The sequence below is a fragment of the Ruditapes philippinarum genome, unplaced genomic scaffold, assembly GCF_026571515.1.
Source record: "Ruditapes philippinarum isolate M1 unplaced genomic scaffold, ASM2657151v2 ctg1135_1_1_1_1, whole genome shotgun sequence".
NCBI lineage: Eukaryota > Metazoa > Mollusca > Bivalvia > Venerida > Veneridae > Ruditapes > Ruditapes philippinarum.
The window spans coordinates 160797-186848 of NW_026865465.1; the positions used below are offsets into that span (position 1 = coordinate 160797).

The 26052-nt window shown below is 29.6% G+C and overlaps 1 protein-coding gene across 4 annotated transcripts; it reads right to left on the minus strand.

Moving 5' to 3' along the window:
• Positions 1-1406: 1406 nt before the first annotated feature.
• On the minus strand, positions 1407-26052 carry LOC132729157 (blood vessel epicardial substance-A-like). 4 transcript variants are annotated; one of them, XM_060714902.1, is made up of 5 exons: positions 25953-26052; positions 14183-15241; positions 3734-3845; positions 2983-3256; positions 1407-2389 (listed from the first exon to the last, which is right to left on the minus strand). In XM_060714902.1, exons 2-5 carry the CDS (start codon positions 14680-14682, stop codon positions 2322-2324), a joined length of 954 nt encoding a protein of 317 aa, XP_060570885.1. In that variant the 5' UTR covers positions 14683-15241; positions 25953-26052; the 3' UTR covers positions 1407-2321. The 4 variants fall into 4 exon arrangements, with proteins under 4 accessions (XP_060570885.1, XP_060570884.1, XP_060570887.1 ...); XM_060714901.1 differs by lacking the exon at positions 25953-26052 and adding an exon at positions 16077-16234; XM_060714904.1 differs by lacking the exon at positions 25953-26052 and adding an exon at positions 16077-16232 and having other exon boundaries at positions 3050-3256.

The following is a 26052-nucleotide window of genomic DNA, read 5'->3' on the forward strand; positions in this document are numbered from 1 at the left end:
TTGACTTCATATATGTTTATAACCCGACATGGGAAAATGATTCAGGTTTTCATTTCTTATAAGAGTGAAACCCTTGATCTGGGAGACTGCCAATATCTGCAATAAATTCAGTTCAAATATGTGAGTGTTTCTAAGAAATAGACATACATGATTGGCATTTTCACAGATATTGATTTTTCAAATATCTCGTTAAGAAAGAAACGAAGCAGACACGAAATTTCTTCGACGCAAATGACAGAAGGTAGATTGTCTACATTGACTTTAGTTCAAACTGTAATTGCTGATATTCCTTACATCTAAATTTAAATATTGAACAGAATCTTATTTCCCATTTCGCAAATAAACATGTCTTTATTTTACAAACTGATATAGTTTGATTTTATTAACCTGTCAATTCCATACTCATTACACGGTCAATGCACAGAATATATTAATATTCGATAAATGTTCGGTAAATTCCGTGAGACGTACGCAGTAAGGTGTGATTAAATTCGTCTAGTTTCTATGAATTAGTTACACTGACCGTTATAGCGCAATACGGTAAACCACGGATATATAATATGAAAGTGCTACATGTTGTAAGATCGAGACAGTGTTTCAAGATTTTTTTTCTTATTCATAACTATTTTCAAAATTTTTGAAGTTATCGTTGTTCTGTTTTTAATATGTTTTACACTCTTTTGTAAATACAATATGTTTTATATAATTGATACTGAAAATTCATTCGGATTATAATCAATAAATGTAATTTCAGTGCCGTAAAATACAATACAAAATGTGACAATTCAGTGTTTTAGTTGTTTTTTATCCGTGTAGACAATTTTGCAAGCGCTTGACCATTTTCTTTAAAATATACCTAAAAAATAAAGACAGAATAAGTCTAAATAGATTGTCAAAAGAAGGGATCGAACCTCGGACCTCTCATACATTAGGTAATCACTTAACCGACTGTGCTATTGCGGATGTTACGGGAATCTACATTAAGCTAGTGGGAGTTTTCCAAACGTTAGTGATATACTCCATATTAATTCTCGTAAAATAAACGGACAAAACCGAAGTGGGATCGGATATTTAAATGAGTGCTATAATGTATTCATTATTGACAGGTCAATAAAATCAGACTATACTAACTGATATCCATGCTCACTTCAAAATATTGTTCTCAGTTCTCCTTTTACAAAATTCTATACTGTACGCTGACTGTCCTTGACGGTTAATTCCCAAAGGTACCTCATGCTTAATCTTTTATGTCGTACATAGGCTATATACAAGGGGAAAGACAAGATGAATACAGAAAGATTTCATATTATCTTACAATATCTGAAAACAAACAGAAGATAAATGTATTTGGTAGTAATTGTATGTGATGCTTAACTAAAGAGTGATGTATCAGAGAAAATAACAAATAAAAGTTTGAACATTTTATTGTTTATTTACATTAGTTAATCATACAAATGGCCAATAAGTTATGAAGATGTAAATTAATGTAAAGACTCATAATGTCATATCATGTAATAATACACATAACTTAATAACAAGACAGGGACAAATTATACATAGGAGAATAAGGCACTTCAATAATTGATTACAACAGTTAATTATCACAAACACATAAATTTATACAATATATAAATAAATACCTTGTATTGACAATATCAATTAACAAATGTGTATGAACATATTTCATTCAAGACAAGGTTAAAACCCTTTATTTTTTATCAATTAAATGAATCAACATAAAAAGTTGATTGTTAAATGAAACCTCGACAGATAAAAAAGTTCAAGCTATTGAACTGGAAATGTGTGATATCTATTCAGGCTTAATTGATCCGGTATATAAACCATGATGCTTAACAAATGATTGTTAAAGTGACCTTTGTCAATATTTTCAGATTCATGACACATGATATGACAGATTGTTAAGACAGGTTATATGAAGTTACGAAAAAGCAAAATTGTCAGTTACAAATATTATATAACTGATACAGTAAATGAAATACCAAGTTGTATTGAAAGAAACAAACAACCATGTCGAAAGGATAAATTACAATAATGTTTGAAATGCTACTGTCAACGTATCATGTAAACTATGTGTGAACGTACGCCATTCATGAAATATACCAACCAACTTCGATGTTTCACAATTCCGATATTTCTTTGAATATATTTACAATGTTGACATATTTAAATGTTTAATAATAAACAGTTATAACAATTCTTTATAGACAAGGAAACTGACAAAGAGATTAATGCTGAATGTATAACCGCATAATACATGTAATAATATTAAAACTGAGAAAGGGTTTTTTTGTTACTGTTTGTTAAACGCTGGTCTCATAAGTTTCATTCGATGACAGATTACTCGGATGTTCGTTGCTTACTATACAACCTGAAAAATAAAGTGTATAATTATGGATATATATATATAATTATTGATGCAGATAAAGAAAAAATAGTTCTAAGCATGCGTTACGACGTTGTAAGTTACTTTAAATGGTATTTGCAATGCTTATTTAAATTTGTAAATAATATTGTGAAAAATTTATGGCTTGAAATGGAAACTTATAATAACCCTAAGTATATAACACTGTCTTAAAATGAAAGTTACACTTCTGTGTCTAAATAGATTAAAATAGTTGAAAACATTATGTTTGTAAAATACTTTCAAAATATTACTAAAACATGAATATATCTTTCTTTTCTTTCTAAAAGAAAGGCCAAAACGACGGATGATCAAAGGGTTCATTGTAGTGCACACCCGTCGAGGATGGAACGGAATGTTTAATTCATTCATATAGAATAATGAATAACAAATTTATCTATTTATTTAATGCACACTTTCAAATGTACATTTTAAGAGAATGAGCTGACCTTAGATGTGCTTCTCGTTTGTTTATTATGTAAATAATCTAAATGTAAGGTATGTTTAGTTTGCTCTTGAGATACTTGCTTACCCGTTGTGCTTAACACTTGCTCACTGACCTTGTAAGCAATTTAATTTGGCAAGATTCGACGTTGAATTCGATACAATTCCGTGGCGAACATTTACCATAGAAGATCGTCGTGTATTTATTCCATCCATGTAACTGGGGTTGGCCATCAAACGTTCTTGTATCTCATACAGTTTATGACTTATATCCTTTCCAATCAGTTGTCTGAATATGTGTCTTAAATGAGGATCATGTGACAGGTAGTTTAGAAGCTGATCTTGTGGCCATGTGAAAATCAAACTGTCCTCGCATGCACTTACTGAAACCTGAAATATGTCAAGCGTATTACTTTTCAAAAATATTTATATGTAAATGATAAAATCTATTTTCTTACATATAAATAGTTGTAGATTCTTTACTGTTAATTGTCAGAATATTTATAAAAAACAGCAAACTATTATATCCTTTACATAGGTTTGATATGTTCTAATATTATTAAGAATAATTTATTTCTAACATTCCAGTTTTTATTTCAATTTAAGATAAACGATTATTTTAATCATTTAAAAGTCGATTCCCTTGAACAAGCAAGCACAATTGTCATATGTGGTACATTGTTGTGTCCAAAGTATGGCTTGAACCTACCTTTCACCGGTTTTGAGTCAGCCACCCTCCGTCAAATCCAATTTTAATTTGTGGTTAAAGTCTTACACATGCACAAAACACCGAACCCATGCTGTAAGATATCGCACATCGGTGTCGAGCAAAGACAATATGTGACTATGATTTGCATTTATTCTTACCTTGAATGTATCTTCTAGACAAGAGACACTGGAATTGTCAAACTCGGGAGAATCCACAAAATAGTTTAACTCGATGGAATGTAGAAAACAATCGTCGTAAGTTACTTTTAACCTGAAAAAGAACAAACGAAATTTTAATAATCGTTCATAGAAACTTTCATCTGATGTGGTTACTAATTATACACATTTTACCTTTTGTCTAAATATTAACAGAAATATTTGTTTAATACTAATTTAAGCGACAAGTTTCTTTTTTCTCATTCACAACCAAGAACTCCGTGTTGATCTTTTCAAACGATAATTCCAGTTAAAAAGATCTTGTTAATATCGAATGCTTTTATTCTGTAGGATTTTGTTAGCCATAATATTCACTTTTTTTACTTTTGAGAACTTGCAAGTTACAGAAACAACTGTTTCTTTCGAGCACAGAAAGCCTTTATGCAAAACTGGGGAAATACATATGTATATGGTATATACTAATAGAAATATATATTTTATATCATTTGCGCCTAGCAACAACATCTATCACTATATGTAAATGGAGCATTCATAAGACATGAATCAAACTGATAATTTGAAAAATGAAAGTCATTGATACTTAGTTGTTTTGAAACAAAAAAACCCAAAGCGTTCAATGGTTTTGTTGTGGATATAAATGAGAGGCTCTGAGTTCTCTGATCATTCTTATAGAATATTACATATAAGATATAATTATTTCTGGGGTTGTTGCGCTTAAAATTGATAATGTGTATATTATCTAGCCGGTAGAAATGAACTTTATGAGTAAATGGGTACCAAGTGTGTATTATCGAGTCAACCTACCACTATTTTTATAAAAGTCAAAGATTTGATTACAAAAGACATATTCCTTAAATACAATGTCAAATATTGTAGCTCCTTCGTCACAGAAGTCGGAACGGACTCCAAAGCAATTGAAGCAAATAAGATCCTATTTTCTGCAGTTCATAAATAAATCAAACAAAGTAAGAGGTTTAAAACATGTTTCATTGTTCAATAACGCAGTCTTTTTACACATTTAATGTGTAGACCCCAAAATCAGCTAAAGTAAGTCAGTCCTTCATTTACTAGGATAACGTTATAATTATTTTTAATCTTACAATTTTTAAAACTAGTATGTGTTTGGATATGTATGTATCTTTAAGTTTTCCACATATTAAATGAATTTATGCACATTGTCTCAGTAGATTGATGTTAACATTTTGTTGTAAATTTAAAATATAGTCGGAGAATAAGATTTTATATATTCGTTCTAATCCATTTCAACATTATATATATTGATTGAATGTATTTTATGTACTGTGTATGATTATAAATAAAATACTCGTATGTTTGTACTAAATAGAAACTTATTTTAAAGTAAAAAATTGAGTACGAAATTGGTATAGATTTAGTACATCAATACGTTAGGCCTTTATTACCAAAGATGCCTTTTTTTATCTCCCTATTATGAGTATTTCGTTTTGTTATAAAACTAACATACATAACATAATACATATTTTTAATTCTGTAAATTGTTATTAATAAATAGAATTATCAAAAAATAAACCTTGCAAAATCATTAATTTCTGTAAGAAGTCACCTTGTCAAATGACATTAAAAAGTAAAATGACTGAATTTACTATCATTTATGCATTAACGGAGTTTTAATGAATTAATATTATAAATATTATAACACAATAGCAATAAAATCAAGATAAAACATGTATATAGATGCGCAAATTTGATCATTTTCAAAAGGTTATCTGAGTAGCGTACAATTGTCAGGGTCTTATCGATAACAGACATTTGAACGAAAATAAAGGATTTTAAATGCATATTATGCCAGCCTTTTTGTCAGATTTTCCATTTTTTTCTATGTTTTGAAATGAAGTTCACAGTTTTAAGTGTACATGTATGTCAAATTAGATTTAAATGCATGTTATGATTAAAGGGAACAAAATACCTTTTGCGTGTTTAGGACATTACAGAAAGAAAGGAAACTCAAAAGCAACTTTTTGCAATTTGAGAAATTGTGATTTTTCACCTAGCTCTAGATTGTTGTTCAGTATCTTAAATGCTGCTTATTTTTGTTATTTGTGTTACATGTACGCTAATTATCATATTTTGTATTTTGATTAGATTAGCCTTATAAGCATGATAGTAAGCTTCATAAAATATGTATATCTTAAAAGCAAAAGCCAAATGCAAAACACCAAGACCTTTATGTAACCTTTTCATATAGAGATGTCTATCAATGGAGCAGTTATATTTGTTCAATATAGATGGAAGATTGCATAACTGCCCATTACATTCAGCCTGCACAGAGAGCATATTTGTTATTCTGGAATGAATACTACACATCTTTTCGAAAAAGCACGAAATAATGCGATTAAACGTTTTTGTTCTGATACAGTCATTAGAAAATGTTTCACTACATATTCAATTTATATCTTTATCAAGAAAATGACATTTTATCATTTCACAAACTGTTAATTTTATAAGTGTAATATGCAGACATACAAATCATTTGTTGGCTGAAATGGAATAAAAGACTACACCAATTACTATAATAAAAATCACCCCTTGAATAATTCCCTAGACAGATACTGATTTATTTTGCAATGCATACTAAACAGCACAGTTCGATCAAGAAGGCTGGCCAATGAAATATCAAATTCTGATGTTGTTACAATTCTTTTCTCTTTTTCTCCATTTGTTGCTCTTGTTTCTTTTATTCATACAACGTAATATGTGAATTCCTTTTAAACAAAATTTAATTAGAAGATAAAAAAGCTTGAATTTTACATCATAACTTAAGTGATTCAAAGTCTTGATAACGATACACTTTTATGGTTACAAAATACCTGGTCAAGGTATACCTTAATGCTTACACCTTTAGTTAAGATAATCCACCCCGACTCCTTTCAAATGCGGCGAATTGTCTTACATAACCGCGATAGTCTAATAAAACAGTCCCACGCAAAAATAGTGACGTTTTAAGTAGTACATTCAATTTAACTTTGTGTCCAGTATACAATTTATGAATTTAAATCCAGACAAAAATGCCGTGATAATAGCTGAAATTCATTCTAATGGTATGCAGATTATAAGAATTTGACATCAGTCACCGGTCTAGACAGAAAGATCTAGATCTATAGTAACTGTTAACGGTAAGCTCTGTCGAATGTTCGGTAACAGTTACCTAGGAACTCGATTTTCCCGTTTGTGACGATAGCAAGAGTTTGGTGCTTTCTCACATAAATCATATTTCGGACACTAATTGTTTAAATTTATTTTTCTTATAGTAGCTTGGAATTAAAGTTTCATTCATAACTTATTTACATGTATAACACTTTATTTGTCTTAGATAGGAAAGGGATGAAAGATGTGTTTTGTAAGTACCAAACAAAGCAGTAGACAAAAATGGTTAATATGCTAGGAAATGTGTCATCTACTACAATGAAAAATCAAACATTGTGAACGGCATAGTTGTAAGTTATTATAATTAAAATGAACCAATTCCTTGAAAATACAGGGAATTCAAGACAATGTATGAGAGATGACATGTGTTACATATACATTACATGCTGGTTTATATTGTAAAAAGAAGACTTTGCTAATATATAATATTTATGCAGAAATAAATGCACATTCAGGACGTCAAGGTAAAGTAAAGATTTCCAGATAATTTAACATGGACAATTTATGCAAATAGAACATGCATACCCCTTTAAATTTGATAGATGTGACATATTTATGTCTAACATTGTTCTTCTTCTGAAAAGTCAAGAGCTTTGTATAAAAATTGATTATAGAACAACAAGTTACACCTGTACATATCTTCAGAAGGCTTTTTATGTATTCCTACAGTAAATAAACTACCTCTCTTGCAATTATAATAAAATGCTCCAAAATAGTCCTGGCATCTTTGTTATAGTAAAATATTTCTGCTGAATAAAATGCTTTTCGAGGACAGTGTGTACAAAAGTAATTTCATCTTAATATTATCGGAAAAGGTTAATTTAGATTTGGTAAATAATGATTGCCATATATTATCTAACGAAAACTGTTGTTAACGTCTAAACGGCTGTACCAAGATAATTTATCCATTAAAAAACTGTATCTAAAAGCATCCTTTAAAACATTCTGCTAAACAATACTCATGTAATGGTACCGATCTTTACTACTATTGTTTGGACAAGCAAAGCGTTAGCATGTTACACTAAATGCTCCAAGCATGTGATTATTTCTACAGACGTTTCTTCTGATTATTATATATGCTAAAACGTAATATTCATATTCTCGTGGAAACATAAAACGTTTTGGAGATTATTACATACCAAAAATAGTAAAATAGTTACGAAAAACATTTATAAAAATATGTAACTAAGTTGTAAAAAGTAGATACATGATTTTATAAGATTGTCGGTATCATGGCTTATTGCAGTTGTTTTAGTTCTGGTCTTAATATAATTAAGCGAAGAATATTACAAATATTCTCTTTTTTAAGATGCATAGTATATGCGTTTAATATTTAGAATATGACTAAGCTTGTTAATGTACTGCCTCTAAAGTTGATTATTTAATTTGAACTAGATTACAATAACTGTGATACTATAGTTGACAAAGCTTTCCAGAAGAAAAGAAAGGAGATACTATGCGTTAACAAAAGTCATTGTAATAAATACGTTGGCATATCAGACAGAAACTCATATACACACATACGTTGTAATTAAAGATATTGAAGGCAAGAAACATACTGGTTTTTTTATAGTTCAATATTATCAAAGCATATACAAGTTTCTATCAGCTGGAATGTCTGTTTTGGCTCGTTTGCAATATGCACAGCCGCAGGTATTTTATCTGACTGCTGTATTGCATATTTTGAAATTATTGGAGTTAATAAAAGTACAATGAATACAAATGTTAAAGACTTATAACGTACCGCTGATATGCTGTTTCCCACATGCCATAACAAAACATATTAGTGTTCTTTTCAAAATTAAACTATTGGCAAAGAATTGCAATAAGGCATCTGTTCAATGTGTTTGTATGCTAAAAGATACGCTAAACATTAATGTCAGGTAACGTGATTTTATGACTATTTTTTGCATTTATTGTTTCTATAGTCATAGTTATCTTATGATAAAGGCACTTTATTATTCTGACACCAATTACATGGAATGTATGGAATCAATTAACAAACATAATTTTCTTACATAAACGGGATATTTGTGCAAGATCTTTTTTATCACACACGTTGTGGGTATAAATAGTAGTACTACGAACAAACGAGATGATAACTGAAATCCTTTTAAATAACTTTGTTTCCTGTTTGGCCTATTTACATTAGCAGTAGGTCACAATTTTCACCAAAGTATGATTGTATGAAAACTAGATACATCCAAATGCTATGTTAAAATAATGTAAAATAAAAGGAATTGTGCTGTGACATGCACGATTGATTATAAAAGCATAATATACATGTAAATGTGATTAGTTTTAATGTTAGGATCTTGTTCTAAACAAATGCAATACAAATAGTTCTTGTATTGTAATCGCAAAGAAACATTTTAGATACATAATTATGATAATAAAAGTATTAATCTTTAATTTATTTAAGCCAAAGTAATGGAAAAAATAATAAAAAGTCCGAATTGCAGGCTGCTTTGGAAATGTCTTGAATATTTATATGTTACTAATTATATCTTGGACAGCACGTATTTTCAATTATATTCAACATGTACTGGACATTTTTGCCAGAGTTTAACTATACAGATTATATAGATACATCAACTGTTAAAACCTTGCTTAGTAAGAACAAAGCATATTAAAGACAAATTAAAGCAGCCAAGTAATAACGTCAGCACAACATTAGATTATAGGAACATAACGGTTTAGCTAATTCGTAATCTGATTGTAGTTGATTAAGATGAAAGAATTCCAGTTAATTGGAAAAACAGATAAAAAAGAAATGTTTCTCAGCTTCATTCAAAGCACATTTAATCTTAATCATCACCTTCTTTTATAGACGCACATTTGCAGACTCTTCCTAATAGGTTTTCCAATATCTATTGAATCCGACATTAATACGGACACTTCTACTCGAAGCCACTTGAAAACAAATCTGATGGTGCATCCATCTTAATTTTCTGCTATATTCTTTGAACTTTACAAGCAGTAATTATCCCTACTGGTAGGTTATGTTTGATATTCTATTGATTTAGTGTGTAACATTTGTATCCTACATGTAAATGGTAAATTAATAGTAATAATTAATCTTCATGATTTCTGCAATTTCGAGTTTGGGAATTATCAAATTCAATTTTGATATTGAAAGTAGTTCTAGTATCTACATAAACATACGGAAATGTATATATCAATAAATTCGACGTGTTTGTTTGTAATCTGTATAAATAACGTTAAGATTTGTGATCGAATGAGAATAAAGATATGCTCTCATGTAAAGATATAAAAACTGTCATTGCATTCTTTGGAGAATAAAGATTATATGACTCAGGACTAAAATTTGCAAGCATTTGAAATTTGAAATATTCATGTATCTGAAAATAATACATCAATGTTAGATGTTCGGAATTGTTTGAATTACATGTAAACATAAACATTTTACCCAATTTCTACCAACGTTTTATCTGTATATATGTATCCATATTAGAAGTCTATCACAAGGAGTCAGGAATATTATCAAATTGATGTAAATTATACAACCAAGTTGAAGTAGGGAAGTATATATTACGGAAGGGTGAATTATTTGACCGTTTTTCGTCACAATTATGTAACTGTTTAAAGACTTGAACCAAAAAAGCTCCGGTAAGTTACAAGGAGAAAAAATCATAAGGATGTCTCAAGGTGCCTCTAGTTTATAATAACAGCAAAATGTGTTACTGTAACATATTGTTTGTGAGCTAAAGTTTTTAATAGTCTTGATTAAATCCACTTTAAATATTGTTAATAATTAATTTTAGCAAAAATATAGTTTGATGAGAATAAAACTTCAACAGGTGTTGAAACGTTTATTTATTCATGTCATCACTATATATCTCTGGCATGTTTACAGACATTTTGTAATATAGGCGAAAACAGTCTGGTTTAATCGGGTCTGCAATTAATTTCATTCCATATTTGCTGAGAGTATTGCTGTACTTCCACAACAAGCGTAATTATATTAAACGTTTATTTGACACCTCATGCTCATCAGTTACGTAATCCGTTATGCGGTTATCTTATCAAAATAAAAGTAGTTGTTTCGATACAAATATTTTCCTTAAACATTACAGATCCGACAGATGTGTTGTTTTTTACCATGCTGAATTTAGCAAAAATGGTTATATTTTTTCTAAGCATTAACTAAGTTAATGTGAGATATAGTAGCAAAAGAAATTTTAGTAGATATTATAAAAACCTTAAATTATCTTCTTACTCAATAAGAAATACAACTAGCTTTTTGAATAAATTCAAAATTCCTTCAAATAAAACAAATTACTGATTTTTTGGAAACAGACATGTTACTTGAAGTAACTTTATGCCCATCTAAAGGTATATAGTGAGTGAACAGGTTAGAGTAAAAATATATTTTCATTTTGCCATAATTCCTTTTAATTTAATAATTTACGTCACATAAACAATAAATAACCCCCAGATCTAAACGAAATTTCTGTAAATATCATTTAGAATTTACCTGTTAAATTCAGTGTATAAAAAGAGTGGGGGAGTCTTTTTATATTTTAGGCAAATTTTAAATGTTATCCAAAACATTTTCCAATATAAACTGTTGGTCAAACATCATTTAAACAGTCAATCTTTTGAAATATAAAGTCAATTCAGCTCAACTTTACAATGAAAATATGAGCATAATGTCACTTTAACTAATAAAAAATTAACTCTTTTCTTTCTTTTAAGTACAGTTACAGCAAACATTCAACTTCACGATCAAATTTTGTAATAAATAAGTTTATTCTGAGGGGTCGATAATTCAAGACACCCACTCATAAAATGTTTATGTATTTTTTCAAACGTTCACCGTTTTACAATTTTAACATTATTCAAGCAGCATGTTAGCTCATATATTTGTAAGTTGTTATTATAACAGTTATAACGACTATAAGCCCAGGCCCACAAATCAAACAAAACAATCAAACTATGTATTCCTTTTCCTTTCATCTAAATTATACTGTTTTTAAATGCTAATCAACAGACGTTACAATAGGCTAAGACATATCCAATGAATTGCCTTACGTAATCATATCCCTTAGAGCTTTGTTGAGACAGACAAACTGTCTAAAGAAAGGAGGAAACTTCATGTAGCAATAGTTACTTTTTTGTATAGGTCCGTGCTCAATTTCAAAAATCATTTTCAATATATTAGGCTGTTTTGATTGTTTGTATGTCGATCTATTTGAAATAGTTTTGTTTCTTTTGTTTTAACGGCGCACCAACACAGTTTAGATGATATGGCGCCGAAACAGCAAAGATGATGGTTGCTTATCTCGGATGTAACAAACTTCAAAGCAACACCAGGGTGAAAACTACCTCATGATCAGAATATTTTTTCGGTTGTTTGGAAAAAAATTGTAACCATTTCTTAAGAGTTTGTTATTTTGTTGATAGTTCTTATATAACATATAGGATTTAAGGATTTTAAGATGCAATGCCGCTGGCAAATTTCCATTAATAAAGTAATCATTTGCATACAATATTCACAAAATTGAAAGGAGATATCAACAAGAAAAACTTATTCTACTGAGATACTCGATTTGTCTGGCTATCACGTGTTGTTATCCGTATCTATAATATGGGAAACATTGTTTTAGTCTTTGTATTCTTTGCAAGATTCAGAGTCCCTAGTTCATCTTATGCTATAAGGACATCCAACCAGACACATTGATATTACCAAGCTTTTATGATGTTTATAGTAAAAACTGCAGACCATGTTCCAGTTGTAAATAACATAATTATAGTGTTTGTTTTTACGTGACTTTTTGTGAAAAGTCTTTGCGACATAGCAGGACTCTTTTTCAAAGAATGACAGGGACTAACAGTTTCCTTCACGAACCTACGAACTAATGTTAAGAAAAGTGTTTTTTATCACATATGTATGAATATGATGCAAGAAATACAAACCTCAAGCATGTTTAAATCAGTAACCTATTTATTATGTAAATCTGCTCACGGATTTCTAATTAAAACAGTATACGGTTATAATCTAACATAAAACTGTTATCATAATTTTCTATGAGTTAAAGATTTAAAGATAAAAAATGCTCATCTTTTAGTGTAAGACTTTTATTGCAGACATTTATTGAAATCTATAAAATTCTAACTGAATATATCTTATTTAAAAAAGAACGTACAAACTCTGTATGGGAATCTGCGTTCCTTATTATGGGTCTAGTCTTAGGAATCTGCCAGTATTTTGTTGTCTTTTTAAATTACACTTTATATTCATAGTGTGTCCACTATCAGTGCGTATGACTAAAAGAATAACATACCTACTTTGCGTGAAACCAAAACTTGTTCATTTAATGTTTTAAAAATACTTTGTAGCAATTATCAATATTTTCAAATATCAAATTTGAGCATAGAATATCTTTAAACATTCGATCTTGTAGACTGTCAATTATCGTGTAATTAACATTTTCAATTCAAATATAAAGAAGCGTTTCCTAGACATAGGCACACATGATTGGCATTTTGGCTGATATTGATTTTTTCAGATCTGTGGTTATGAAACAAATGAAGCAGACACGAAACTCTTTCGACATTAATGACAGGAAAGTAAAATACCGAAATTAACTTAAATCGCGGAGTGATGGTTAAAACCATCCTAGAACTAGTATTGCTCGTCTTTAACTTTTGTATTCGCATGAAATGATTTTACAAGTTTCAAGCTTTTCAAAATCTAAGAAGGTGAGTCCTATGTTATGAATAAATATTCCGTAATTTATACCACAAGTTCTAACTCACATCTGCAAGTACTAGCTAAAGTTTCTCTCGTATTAGAAATTAAAATGCATAACGTATGCATGCATTCTTTATACCCATAGGTTTTTACAAGTGCATTAAGCATACGCTTTTACAATTTTCTGCAGAATGATAAGTTGAATTTAAAATTTATAGATTAAAAATGGAACGAGATGACGTTCGTGGTTAGAATAAAAAATGCATTAAGCAATTAAAATAAGCATTTTGAAACATAAATCAAATTGATCGAATTCATTAATCATTTCTTTCACATGATATATTTAAGCTGCCTCATTTACATAAATCCAGCATAAACCCAAGGGTGAATGCACAAGTACTATATTAGAAATCCTAATGCGATTTAAATGTTTGTCATTAAACGTGCAAAAAACCCTGAAAAAAAAACACTTTTATATTAAATACATTTTTCCTAAATATATAAAACATAAATAAGTTAACGAAACTTACCTGCCTTTTAATAATATAGAAAGTTTTTGGCCCGTCTTTGTTTGATCTTGATTAGCGTATAAAGCACCTTTTCCCAATAATTGTAAACTTCCAAAATCTGTCATTTCTTTAAACTGTTTTCTTGTCACTTTTAGTGGTTTAAAAGTGTGGGAATATACATCTTCTAAAGCCTTAGGAAATCTTTCTGGCACAACCTTATATCCGAGATATACGACGTGGACTGAATTAACGCAAAGAAAAATTGCATTCCATATGACAATATCCGACATGCAGACAAAAACAGCTCCCCATATGAGACCGAGTAAGAATCCTAAATTGAGCATAATGCGTAGAAAGAAACAATGGTATTTAAAGTTTGTTGGTGTCAGGAATGATATTAATATACACAGTTGCGCTAGCTGAAAAACGGCGTGCTGTGCATCGAGCCAGTCACTACACAGTCCTGAATGAAGATCAGAATTGTTTGCCCCTCCAAAGTTGTCTGATCTTGTTGTATTCATTTTTTTTTAAAAACTATTTCAATATAAACAATTCATATTCAAAAACGTTTAGTCGCAACAAAAAACATTGACGACTATGAACGGTTTGCGACTGAAATATTTTTATTTACGAATTAAGTAGCCAGAGTAATAATAAATCACGTTGCTTACTTACTATATAGAAAATGTTTTATTCCAGAAAGTCTTTAAATATTTCCATTTAAAATCCAGTATTAGTTTTTACATTTTAGAAGCAACACTTTCAAATAATTATATGAATCCAAATAGCAAATTCTTAAACAAAGTCACTAATTTGTTATTGGTAAACCCTCCTTTATCTTTTTTAAACGCGTATACTCCGCAATAATCCTGTTGCTACTGCTAGATTACAAAACGTGTTTCAGAAAGTCTCTCCTCTGATAAACCATTCCGAGAGTACACATCTCTGCTATAATGTTGATTTTCCGCCATGCCCAATATTACACAACCTTTAAATAACTCCACAGGATTACAACCTTGATCTCTAACACCAAGCCTGAATTAGGGACGGCTAGACCAGGACATGATACAGCTGATACGTCTGAAACAATAAAAAAGACAGGATAAACAAGACTTTCTACTGTGAACGTTATGCTATCTTATAGTGTATTTGTAACGTGCTTTTACCACATGCTCACATATATCGGATAAAGCTGAGCGTCTGCATATATTGTTGTTGTATTGGCTATTCTTTAAAGTTTGTTCAGTGATGTGCGCGAGTATTTAATAAACCAAATATAAATTTGCTGATTGAGTGTAATTTAATGAAAGTTATTCTTCTTATGTATAAGTTAAAATTTGTTAATAAACTGATCACCATATAGCGACTTTCATAGTTGCAAACACGCTATTGTTATTATGTGTCTGTCAATTAAAATATCTTATATATTAAGTTATTATTTTTTAGGTCATTGTATTGTTTCATAAAAAGAGGTTAACACTTAGACGTTGATTTTTTGTGAATAGATCAAACATTTGTATCATAACATATTATTTAATTATCTAACTTCATGACGTGTACGTGTTGTGAATTAAACGTTATCTAGAACATTTAGTCCAAGTTTAAGATATGGTAAAAATGAGCAAGCGTTTGGTTATCTCATTTACTTCAAATAAAATAGAACTCTTAATATAAATATATAAGATAATTGGCAATAAGTTACTAATATAATTGTTTTTACATCAATGTTATCAATGTTTTTTGCATCAAATTGTATCAGTAAGATTATCTGTATAAATCTGTCAGAATGACAACAAATTATGCACTTCTTATTTACCAAGACCTTCTCTGTTACAAAGTCGTATGAACTTATCAAATTAATGAATATTTATCTGAGTCCAATCTTCCTAACCTTCAAATACTAGCGTTTACCTACCATGACAGCAATAGTTCCTATGTTTTCTAGGCTCTAATAATTTCAGATATATTTTCCTTAGACACACTGAAAATGACAGTTCACACAAACATTTCTCTTACACGCGCTTGTCTGAAAGCTGTTAAGCATATGCATTCAAAACATTGGACTGATATTTGAAAACAATATTCGCCTGGTTCTATCTTTCATTCTATTGCAATAACATAGAAACTTAAAATATCGTTAATGAAGTTTCGTACACGTGCTCGAGGTTATAAATATGATATGCAGGAACGCCTATATTACAGCGAAGCGTTAACAGAAAGCAATCTCTGAAGAAAGCAAAGCATGTGATAAAAGATCATGAATTATAGATATTTGCAAATAGTACTTTGTTTTGTAGAAATGAAGTATTGTTGTTGTTGTTTTTAATTATGAAAATAAACAAAACATAAATTTGTCAAGTCATGATGTAGCGTGAAAAAAAGAAATAAAAAGAAATCAAATCAGAATTTAAAAGAGCGTATGCAGTTTTGGTGTATCATTGCTTTTTTGTTGCAATCAAAGAATAATAATATCAGTTTCTGTCATATGTTACGGTTCAAAACGGAATACCCGTCCCGAGGGGACCCGTCAATTGGGCGGGGACGGACATACCGATCTGAAGCGCAAACATATGTTAGATATTTTTTCTTGCATATTCTACAATATCCTATCATATTTTAAATTATTTACCTCAATAAACAATTTTCCATGGAAATCTATTTCATTACACCCGTAGCTTTATTCTAACAACAGCGTAGGGAATAACAACTTCATTAAAAACGGCAAAATTTCGTCATCCTAAGCGTGCAGTTTCATTCTTAAATACTCCAAAACGTCATTTGAATGCGTTTTATTAATAATGCACTCATCTGGCACCCCATGCCAAATAAAATCTCCGGAATGCTAGCAAAAGAAATAGTTATATGCATTTGTAAAATGTAACAATTTTGATAACATAAAAATATTTCCACATTTTGCAGTTTTTTTTTGAAGACTTGTATTTTTTTGATAGTTCAATTGTCAATTTCATGACAGTTGTAGTGTATTATTATTTTTATAATTGTTGTGATTATTATTTTTCACATGTATTTAACTTTTTTTCATACAATTATATACATATGGTCTTTTTTCTTTCCATGAATAACAATCAAAACACGTGACCTAGTGTTACTAAAATTTAAAACAGTAAAATGATATTAAAGCTAAATATAGAGATAAATGTTATCATTTAAATAGTTTGTAGCGAAAGTATGAGTTCATTATGTTATACTGCTAAACCTTAGGTTAAGACATGTATTTTAATGCTTTCTGGAAAACTGGCATTATTATAAAAAAAACAAGCAATGCTTGTATAGCATGGATAAGCAGTCGCAACAAAACGTACATCATCATATACAACGTTCATTGTTCTTGAAATCTTTTAAAGAATAACATCATTCTAAACCGTAACGATTTTGCTTAAACGTAGAGAGTCCAAGAGTCGTTTTTTGTTGTTACAAACACATCATCAACATAGCGATATTTGCTTTTGATTCAAATATGATTATTTCCGTTTTGTAATGAATTTAACATTTTCAATGTTCATCAAATAATTAAACCATGAAATCAATTATAACACATGCAATGAATAAATATATATTTCCCTTAAAACATATATCCTTACCCCAAATACATGGAAATTTGAAAAACAATAACAAACAGAAACAAAAACAAAGGAAAAAATGGGTATTGCGGCAATTTCTCTGACTGACACATGATTTCGTTCTATGCAATAAACAAACCTGTTTGTGTATACATATTTAAATTTCATTTCTTCCATTATCATCCATCGTGTAAACATCAAAAAGTTAATACAAGGAAACGTTATGAGGGGTCAGAATATACCAGTGATTACATAATCAATTGTTGGAGGAGACAAATGGTAGAAGTGAAGTCTATTTTGTTTACTTAATGTACTTGCTAATCATAGTTTCTCATTTGAGTCTAACTCAATTCTTAAATAATTGATCTGGAAATGCCAACAGTAGACTACTGCTGGTAATGTTTTTAGTTTAGCAGAACATTTAGGAAACTACCTCGCTTCTTGCGTATGCTACAGCTTTACAATTTCTTCATTAAATTAAGACGTGATATCTTTTTTATTTCAAAGTTCCATTAACACTTCAATATTTCAAGGAAACTCCATAATGAAATTACAATTTGTTTTTGTTCGTTTGTTGTTTTTCTTTGTCGCCAGTCATAGTTTTAAAAAGAAACAGATTGATGCATATGCTTAATTATTGAACATGAAAGCTTAGTTTTCTTTTCGATTTGTGTGACCGGTTTGTTTCATATTTATAAACACTTAAGAAAAGATAATTATCATAATAAAACCTAAGGATATAAACTAAAAGAATAACGAACACAATGCAAAATTGTAACTTATTTATCACATTGCTGAATCGTTTATTTTGTTTTTTATACTAACATTCCAATATCTGTGTTTAGGAACAAGAAAGTTTATGTTATTATTACATAAATGCCCTATCATGAAATATATGTTCTTCGAAAATATCTAAGGTAAAAAGTGAGATAGGTAATTATTATCTTTATGTTTCTTGTAATGATAAAAAATCATGAAACATGTTTTTCAAAATGACTGGAGATATGTTTGGTATATCACCCTTTATGTAAATAAACATTTTGAATGACTATCTTAGTTTCACGTGCGAGACAAGTTCGAGAGAAAATTATGATATCTTTGCTAAAAATCTTTAGCAATTTTTACATATGGGGAACAAGACTGTTTTTTCATAGTTAAGGTTTGATGTTTTAAAATAAGGGGTCGTCACTACCGCTTTCAGGAAATACTTTTGCAGATAAAAGGGAGATCCTAGATAGTATTTCTATAACTTTTAGTTCAACCATTTATATGTATTTAAGCTTAAGAAAAAGCTCAAAAGCTTTTATTTTTTGGTGTCAAATCATAGTTTTTAAAAAGTTATTCATTTGACATTTTTGTAAATAATCTTTTCCTCCTGGTGTTTTTTGGCAATCAGTAATTTGCATGTTGATTAAGTATATTGACTAGAAGTCAAAATACTGCTTTGTTTAAGTTTTGCTTATTTTGCTTAGGAAGCTATATCAAGAAAAAATTTGTTCTTACATGTTATCCAGGAACATTAAGAAGCACAACATATATGTAGGAATTGTTAAATAATGGCCCTAGCAATGTCATATAAAGAACTTAACCATGTTTTTTTATTTATTGTTATAAATGCTGTTATGATTTTAAATCCAGATGTAATCTGATGCCTTGGTTTATTATGTATATGTATTAAATGTATTTTGCGAATAATGATTGTATAGTAAGGTATATCCTACAGAATAAACTTGTTTGAATCGAGACTGAAAATATATTGATTTAACCTATTTAACACAGCATTAAATATAATCTAACAGCATTCCGAAACATGTAAATGTGGCGAATATAAATTATCATTGACATTGTTATAAAACATGTATCGATGAGTTTACATCGATATCATATCTCCATTAAATCATTCATGTAAAATAAATCTAATGCAATAAGTAGTTCTCATTTTAGAATCAATAATCACGTATTGCTCATAAACCATAGAGAACTGTGATAATTTCAAGCGCCTACGCATGGCAAACGCTTGTATCGCAATTACGTGGGCAATGTTTCATACTAAATCATAACGCTCATCTATTAGATGCTCAACCATTTGAGTGATTTAAAGACAAGTCAAGTTAGCCCAACAGATAAACATGGGTTATAAAAGGAGTAAAAGCCAAGAAACAAGCGGTATCGCGTAGTAGAAGAAGGTCAAAGCATAGCAATAAAATAAAATATCAAATTACGTTTTATCATGCGTCTTTAAATAACTTAGCAAAACTATGCTTAACAAAAAGACGATAAGAAATGACACATTTTCAAATCTAGAGTTTTTAATACTTATAATAAAAACGTTTTATTTCTAATTCAAGATATAATACTGACACGCTCTCTATTCGGCAAACCAAACACAATCTCACTCAGGAACAATTTTGTTATGACTTAGAAGTTATTAGGGTGTGTAGTGCGCGAATCCGTTGTAATTACCTTAACAGGACAGCATAATTCAGAAAATGACATTATACAGTATAAGGTCAGTAGAGATCGTGAAATTTATATGTTCTATTGACCTAGATCAATTAGATACAGTTTTCAATGATCAAGAAATCATAGATTATGCCTAGAGTATATCATGAAATGACAAGGCAATTATCTGTTCAAGCACATTTCAAACGAATGTAAGATAGGAAGATGACCTATGCTATCGACAACTACTCGACCACTAACAGATTTGCTATCAGATCGACATAAAGGCCAAAGCTTCTTTACTAAATTGTTTGAACTCGATTTGTTCATCTTCTTGGGAGTAGGAATTTCAAAATATGTTTCTACATTTTTTACTTCGACCACACTAACAATGTTCTTGTTTCCATCGAATATGTATATGCCTAATATAACCTTAATGAATTCATCAATGTTTAACGACATTCTGGAAATATTAAACTTACGTATATTAATAGAACAATATCTTAACTGCAAAAAATATTAACATCAAATAAATTGGAAGTCGCTGCTAATTCTCTATGATATATCAGAATATAAAAACATGTATATTTTACACCTTTTACCATAATTCTAATACCAAACAAATTAATTATATTTATTCCTATTTTATCCTGAATCGAGACATATTACATGTTTTTTTATTCGTGCTATCTTATGTAAATACATATATTTTTTAAATTTTGTATTTCGACTTATCAACTACTGACGAAAACAATAACGTACTTATTTTATCTGTATATGGAGTAAAAAGAAGACATTTTCATTTAATATATTATTAAGCTTACAACCTTTCTTACCTAGAGATAAATAAAAACATCAAATATATTATTTTAGAATACGCACCTTTACTACCCATTATGAACTCTATTTGACAAACGATATTTTCATCTTCTGATAACATCTATGATAGAGTTTCATATTTCTTGATAATACATGAAGTCAAACATGATACCTGTTGCCTTGGATACTGTTAAGTCACAATCGATACACCTCAAGATAAACTGAACCTTTGATCAACGCATATAGATAGAACAGTTAGTTATGCAGACACATTAAGTTAATGTATAGAGCCATAAATTCAAAATAATGTGAAAGAGCAAAGCTGACGCTCTTTCCAAACATTTTCAAAGCAGTTACTTCCCCTTATCAATACATTATAAACTATACAGAATAATGAAAGGGAGATCACTTCCTGTAAATGGATCCTAATTATAGCTTTGACATATCAACCAATACTTCTTCATTTTTAGCATCATGTCTTTGCTAGAAATAATTAATACATTCAGCTTTACTTTGCATTACCCTGCCGTTTTTGTATATCAAGTATGTATCCTAAGCATTATGAAACATGATAATAAAGCAAATGCTAGTTAAAGCAATAAATTCAAACTTTAATGAACAATACACAGGCAACCAAATGATGAAAAGACACGATATGGCTTTCAGAGGGAATACTAAATTACTTAACTGTTCTAATACTACTCGTAAAATAATAATAATTGAATGCTTACAATACACATGTCAGGCATTGCGCTTCAATAAAGCAAAAGAATTAAAAAATCTTTAACTCTGTTTTTACTTTAAAGATTAAATGCTGATAAGAGAATAGATAATTACAAGCATGTGATTAACAGAAAAGAGGGGCAAGGTAGTTTTATTTTAATAAAATATTTTGGCTTCTGTAAACTATGATAATATTTACCCAAGTGTATCTGTTTATACTATATTATTTTAAAAGTAAATAATTTACTGCACTGTAATTGCATTTTATGGATTTTAAGGACACCGAGGCAGAATGACGCTTGACATATGGATCAATTGGAAGAGGCAAAATACATATTGTACTTGATTTTATTCAGTTTGGAATCCAAGACAGATTGCTACTAAGATGTATGACAAAATAAATAAGATTGCACTGACAATATATCTTGAAGAAATTCCATACTTATATAATGATCATAACGTTAATGTTATATTTGATAGCGCAAAGCACATCTGAATTTATTATCGCATCAACTTTTAAACTTATTCAAGGTAAAAAAGTAAGAACTATTATGCGATAAGCCCACACCTGTGTAGGCTGATGTTATGATATTGTATACGCTGGCTTATATGCAAGTGTGTATGACCGGAAACTGTATACCGTATCTTTTAAACAAATAAAATATATTACTTTAAAACTTCAATATAGATGATCGTCAAATAATTATATTCGTAGATGCATTATTCAAATAACATGAACATACTGTATAAGAATTTAACCTTCTACTTTACGACACCACATATTTTACTTTTCTACTAAAGATAAATGGAGCAATTAAGTGTCAAATCTTGTGAACATGATTTCCAACCATATATGAGCAGTAAAGACATTGTCGGCATTTAGCACAATGACATGTTTTGTGAAAAGATTCCGAAAACCTAATAATTACTCTAATTGACGCCTGCCATTACAGAGACCATGTCACTCCAAAGGTTAAAGGAATTATATATAACACAAATTGCTTCTCTCTCGTATGAAACACGCAGAACATTTCCATGAATATTTATGCTTTTCTAGTTTTTAGGTCGCATGTCCATTTTATTCACGAAAACAGTGATACATAACCTTGAAATATACAAAATAAACTATTTTGTGAATGAAAACAAATATGACGAGAAGAAGATAAGTGAAAGTAGGTAGAAGAAAAAACTACAAATATTAGGATCTATCATAGAGTACTTAAAAATATATATTTTCATTTAAAAAAAGTTAATTAATGATAACCAGTATAGTATCAAAATATTGCATCAAGGCACATGTATTTGTAGGGACACGTGATTATATACAAACAACACACCTTCAACTTCCTAAAAATAAATAAATGATAAAATATGCACCCGTAAAATATTCGTGACATTATGATTTTCCGTGACCATCTGTGAAGCCCACCTTTTACGAACGTTTTGTTCTAGATTCCTGAGATATGGTATGGTTATTTGTGATGAATAATAAATTAAATCTAATGATTCAAAGGTTAGTGATCTAAGTTCAAGTTTGTAATAAAATGTATTTCATTTATCGAATTAAGAAGGGCTTTGCATTATCTATGATATAAATATGATTATAGTCATCATTGCATTGTAAAAGGGACATCAAAGCAATGTCCAGCGATCATTCTAACAATCCTTATCTTTATAAAATCTTTACAATAATAAATTAAAATTAGACTTTACTCAATCAAACCGAGTCTGCAACATTTTCAATATTGCCCTGTTGAGCTTTCTTTAGGGATTCTTATTTTCTCTATTTTACCTTTGCGAGAAACAACAGAAAACGTCCAAATAATTTAATCAATTATTATCACGCGATGTCATAAAATGGCTAAATTACTAAACAATCACATTAAACAAGACTCGCTTTTAAAAGTTATTACTCCAAAATTAACCCTCGGTAATTACGGGAAAGTAGCACTATCAGTTTATATCAGAAAACCTATGTCAGCAATTTGTTCATCCATCACAAGATCAATATTTGCCATTTGCTGCTGCCTATGGATTCAACAAAAGAGCTCTGCTTAGATGTGACAGTCCTTATGTTAACATGTGTCCTATCATTACGAAGCTGTGATCCAAAGTTGATTTTGTTTTGGTGTTTATTTATTGAACTTAAATTATGAGGGTATAATAATTAAAAAGTACTATATTTTTCTAATAGCAATTTGAATCTAGCACATTTATAATCTAAAGAAACGTGAAATATATTTATATATAAACTACTTCTTTACTTTAAAAAGTGTTTTAGCTCTATTTTCACACCTTTATTTTTCAAACGGTTTATCACTTTAATGTTCAGATTTATATCAAGCAACAGTTTGTTTGTTTTTCTGTCCATGAAAGGCTAGTTTTCATCATTTGCCTTTTAAATTATACATGTTTGTTTTGATATTGCTTTGATGACAGTTTCTGCAAGCCGTGTACGTCCACAGTAACTTACTATAGTTAGTCAATATCATTTTAAAATATCTTCTTAATAATGCTTAAAATAAATCATCTGAATTTGTATGTTTAAATCTTGATTTTTAGCTCGACTATTCGAAGAATATGAGAGCTATTGTAGTCGCCCCGGCGTCGGCGTCAGCGTTGAAACTTACAATACTTATATATTGTAACAATGTACATCAGATTGACAAGTTGGATAACTCTGGCTACAATATTTACAGAAATATGCCCCTTTTTAACTTAGAAATTTTGGTTAAAGTTTTTTGTAAAGTCAAATATCTCAATTATTGCTTGAGATATTCCATTGAAACTTACAATACTTATTTATAGTAACAATGTACATCAGATTGACAAGTTGGATAACTCTGCCTACAATATTTACAGAATTATGCCCCTTTATAACTTAGAAATTTTGGTTAAAGTTCTTTTGTAGAGTCAAATATCTCAATTATTGCTTGAGATATTCAATTGAAATTTACGATACTTTTTTAAAGTAACAATGTACATCAATTTGCAAAATTGCATAACTCTGCCTGCAATATTTGCAGAATTATATGCCCCTTTGAAACTTAGAAATTTTGGTTAAACGTTAAAGGTCTTCAAAGATATTTACTTGAAACTTTACACCTGTACTTAGAGTCATAATTGGAGAGTCATAATTGTATGTCACTGACCAAGTTCCATAACTCTACTCGCATTTAGGCTGATTCATCTCCCCTTTTCTACTTAGTCTCTTGGATAATGTTTACATGCAAGTTTTACATATCTCAATAACTATTAAAGATATTTATTTAAAACTTCACATATGCATTTAGAATCATAATTGTAGGTCACTGACCAAGATCCATAATTCTATCTTGCATTTAGGCTGATTTTTCTCCCCTTTTTCAACTTAGAAATTCATGTTAAAGTTTTGCTTGTAAGCTGTTATCGCCATAACTACTGAAGAGTTTGTGCCTTTTTTGGGACATTATTATGCATTCATAATAATAAAGCAGTGATTTACTTGATAAAACATCTTAATAACAAGCCTTTGTACCTTTTCGGTCAATTTTATGTATTCATAGGTAATAAGCATTATTATTCTCAATAAATCACCCTTGTGACATTTTTTGAATAGTCGAGCCAATACTGTCCTCCGAAAGTTCTTGTTATAATTATGACTTATTGCTTTATAGTCATATCAATTAATCTTTTTGTTTTAAATTTCTTTGATTTGTTTTTGAAATGTACAAATCTAACCGTAGGTGAGTGTTTATTATGAAATAATATCCTTTCCGCAAAGCAAAGCTTCGAGTACCAAAATAATTTTCATAGTAAACGATATAAACCTAAATGTATTATTGTTTGTTTCTGGGCATATATTCTCTTTAAATTCTGTTGTATACATCAAAATCTTGAAATTAAATATGCCCCCTGCCTTTCAGTAAATTCTTTCTTTTTTGTCTCTATCCGCGCAGTCTAATCATGCTTTTCACTTACTTCTATCCTATCAGTCTGTACATGTTTCGAATTTGTTTTTTGTTTGTTTTTCTATCTTTTCTTTTTCTGTCATTGTGTACACTTCTATAAGTCTATTCAAGATATAATGCATAATAAGGGTGCAGTCATGTATGATAATCGACCCAATAACGATCATTTTCAGGTTATAATAACATGCATTATACGACATAGTTTTAAACGCAAAGTTATTGTTATAAAACAATATATATTAAACAAACGTTAAATAACTAAGAGAGAGTACGTACCTTATGTTTTTGTCTTATCTGATGACGACGTTTTCATCAGCAGTGTATCTTCTCTTGAACAGGTCTGCTATGAAACATTTATTAAATACATAATATATAT

What these genes read in the sequence shown, in the direction of transcription:
- LOC132729157 (XM_060714902.1), bottom strand. Translation starts at nt 14,682, where the DNA reads ATGAATACAACAAGATCAGACAACTTTGGAGGGGCAAACAATTCTGAT. An exon ending in GTCTAGAAGATACATTCAAG is followed by an intron (nt 3,257 to 3,733) that starts GTAAGAATAAAT and finishes GACATATTTCAG; the next exon opens with GTTTCAGTAAGTGCATGCGA. An exon ending in CAAATTAAATTGCTTACAAG is followed by an intron (nt 2,390 to 2,982) that starts GTCAGTGAGCAA and finishes TTTATTTTTCAG; the next exon opens with GTTGTATAGTAAGCAACGAA.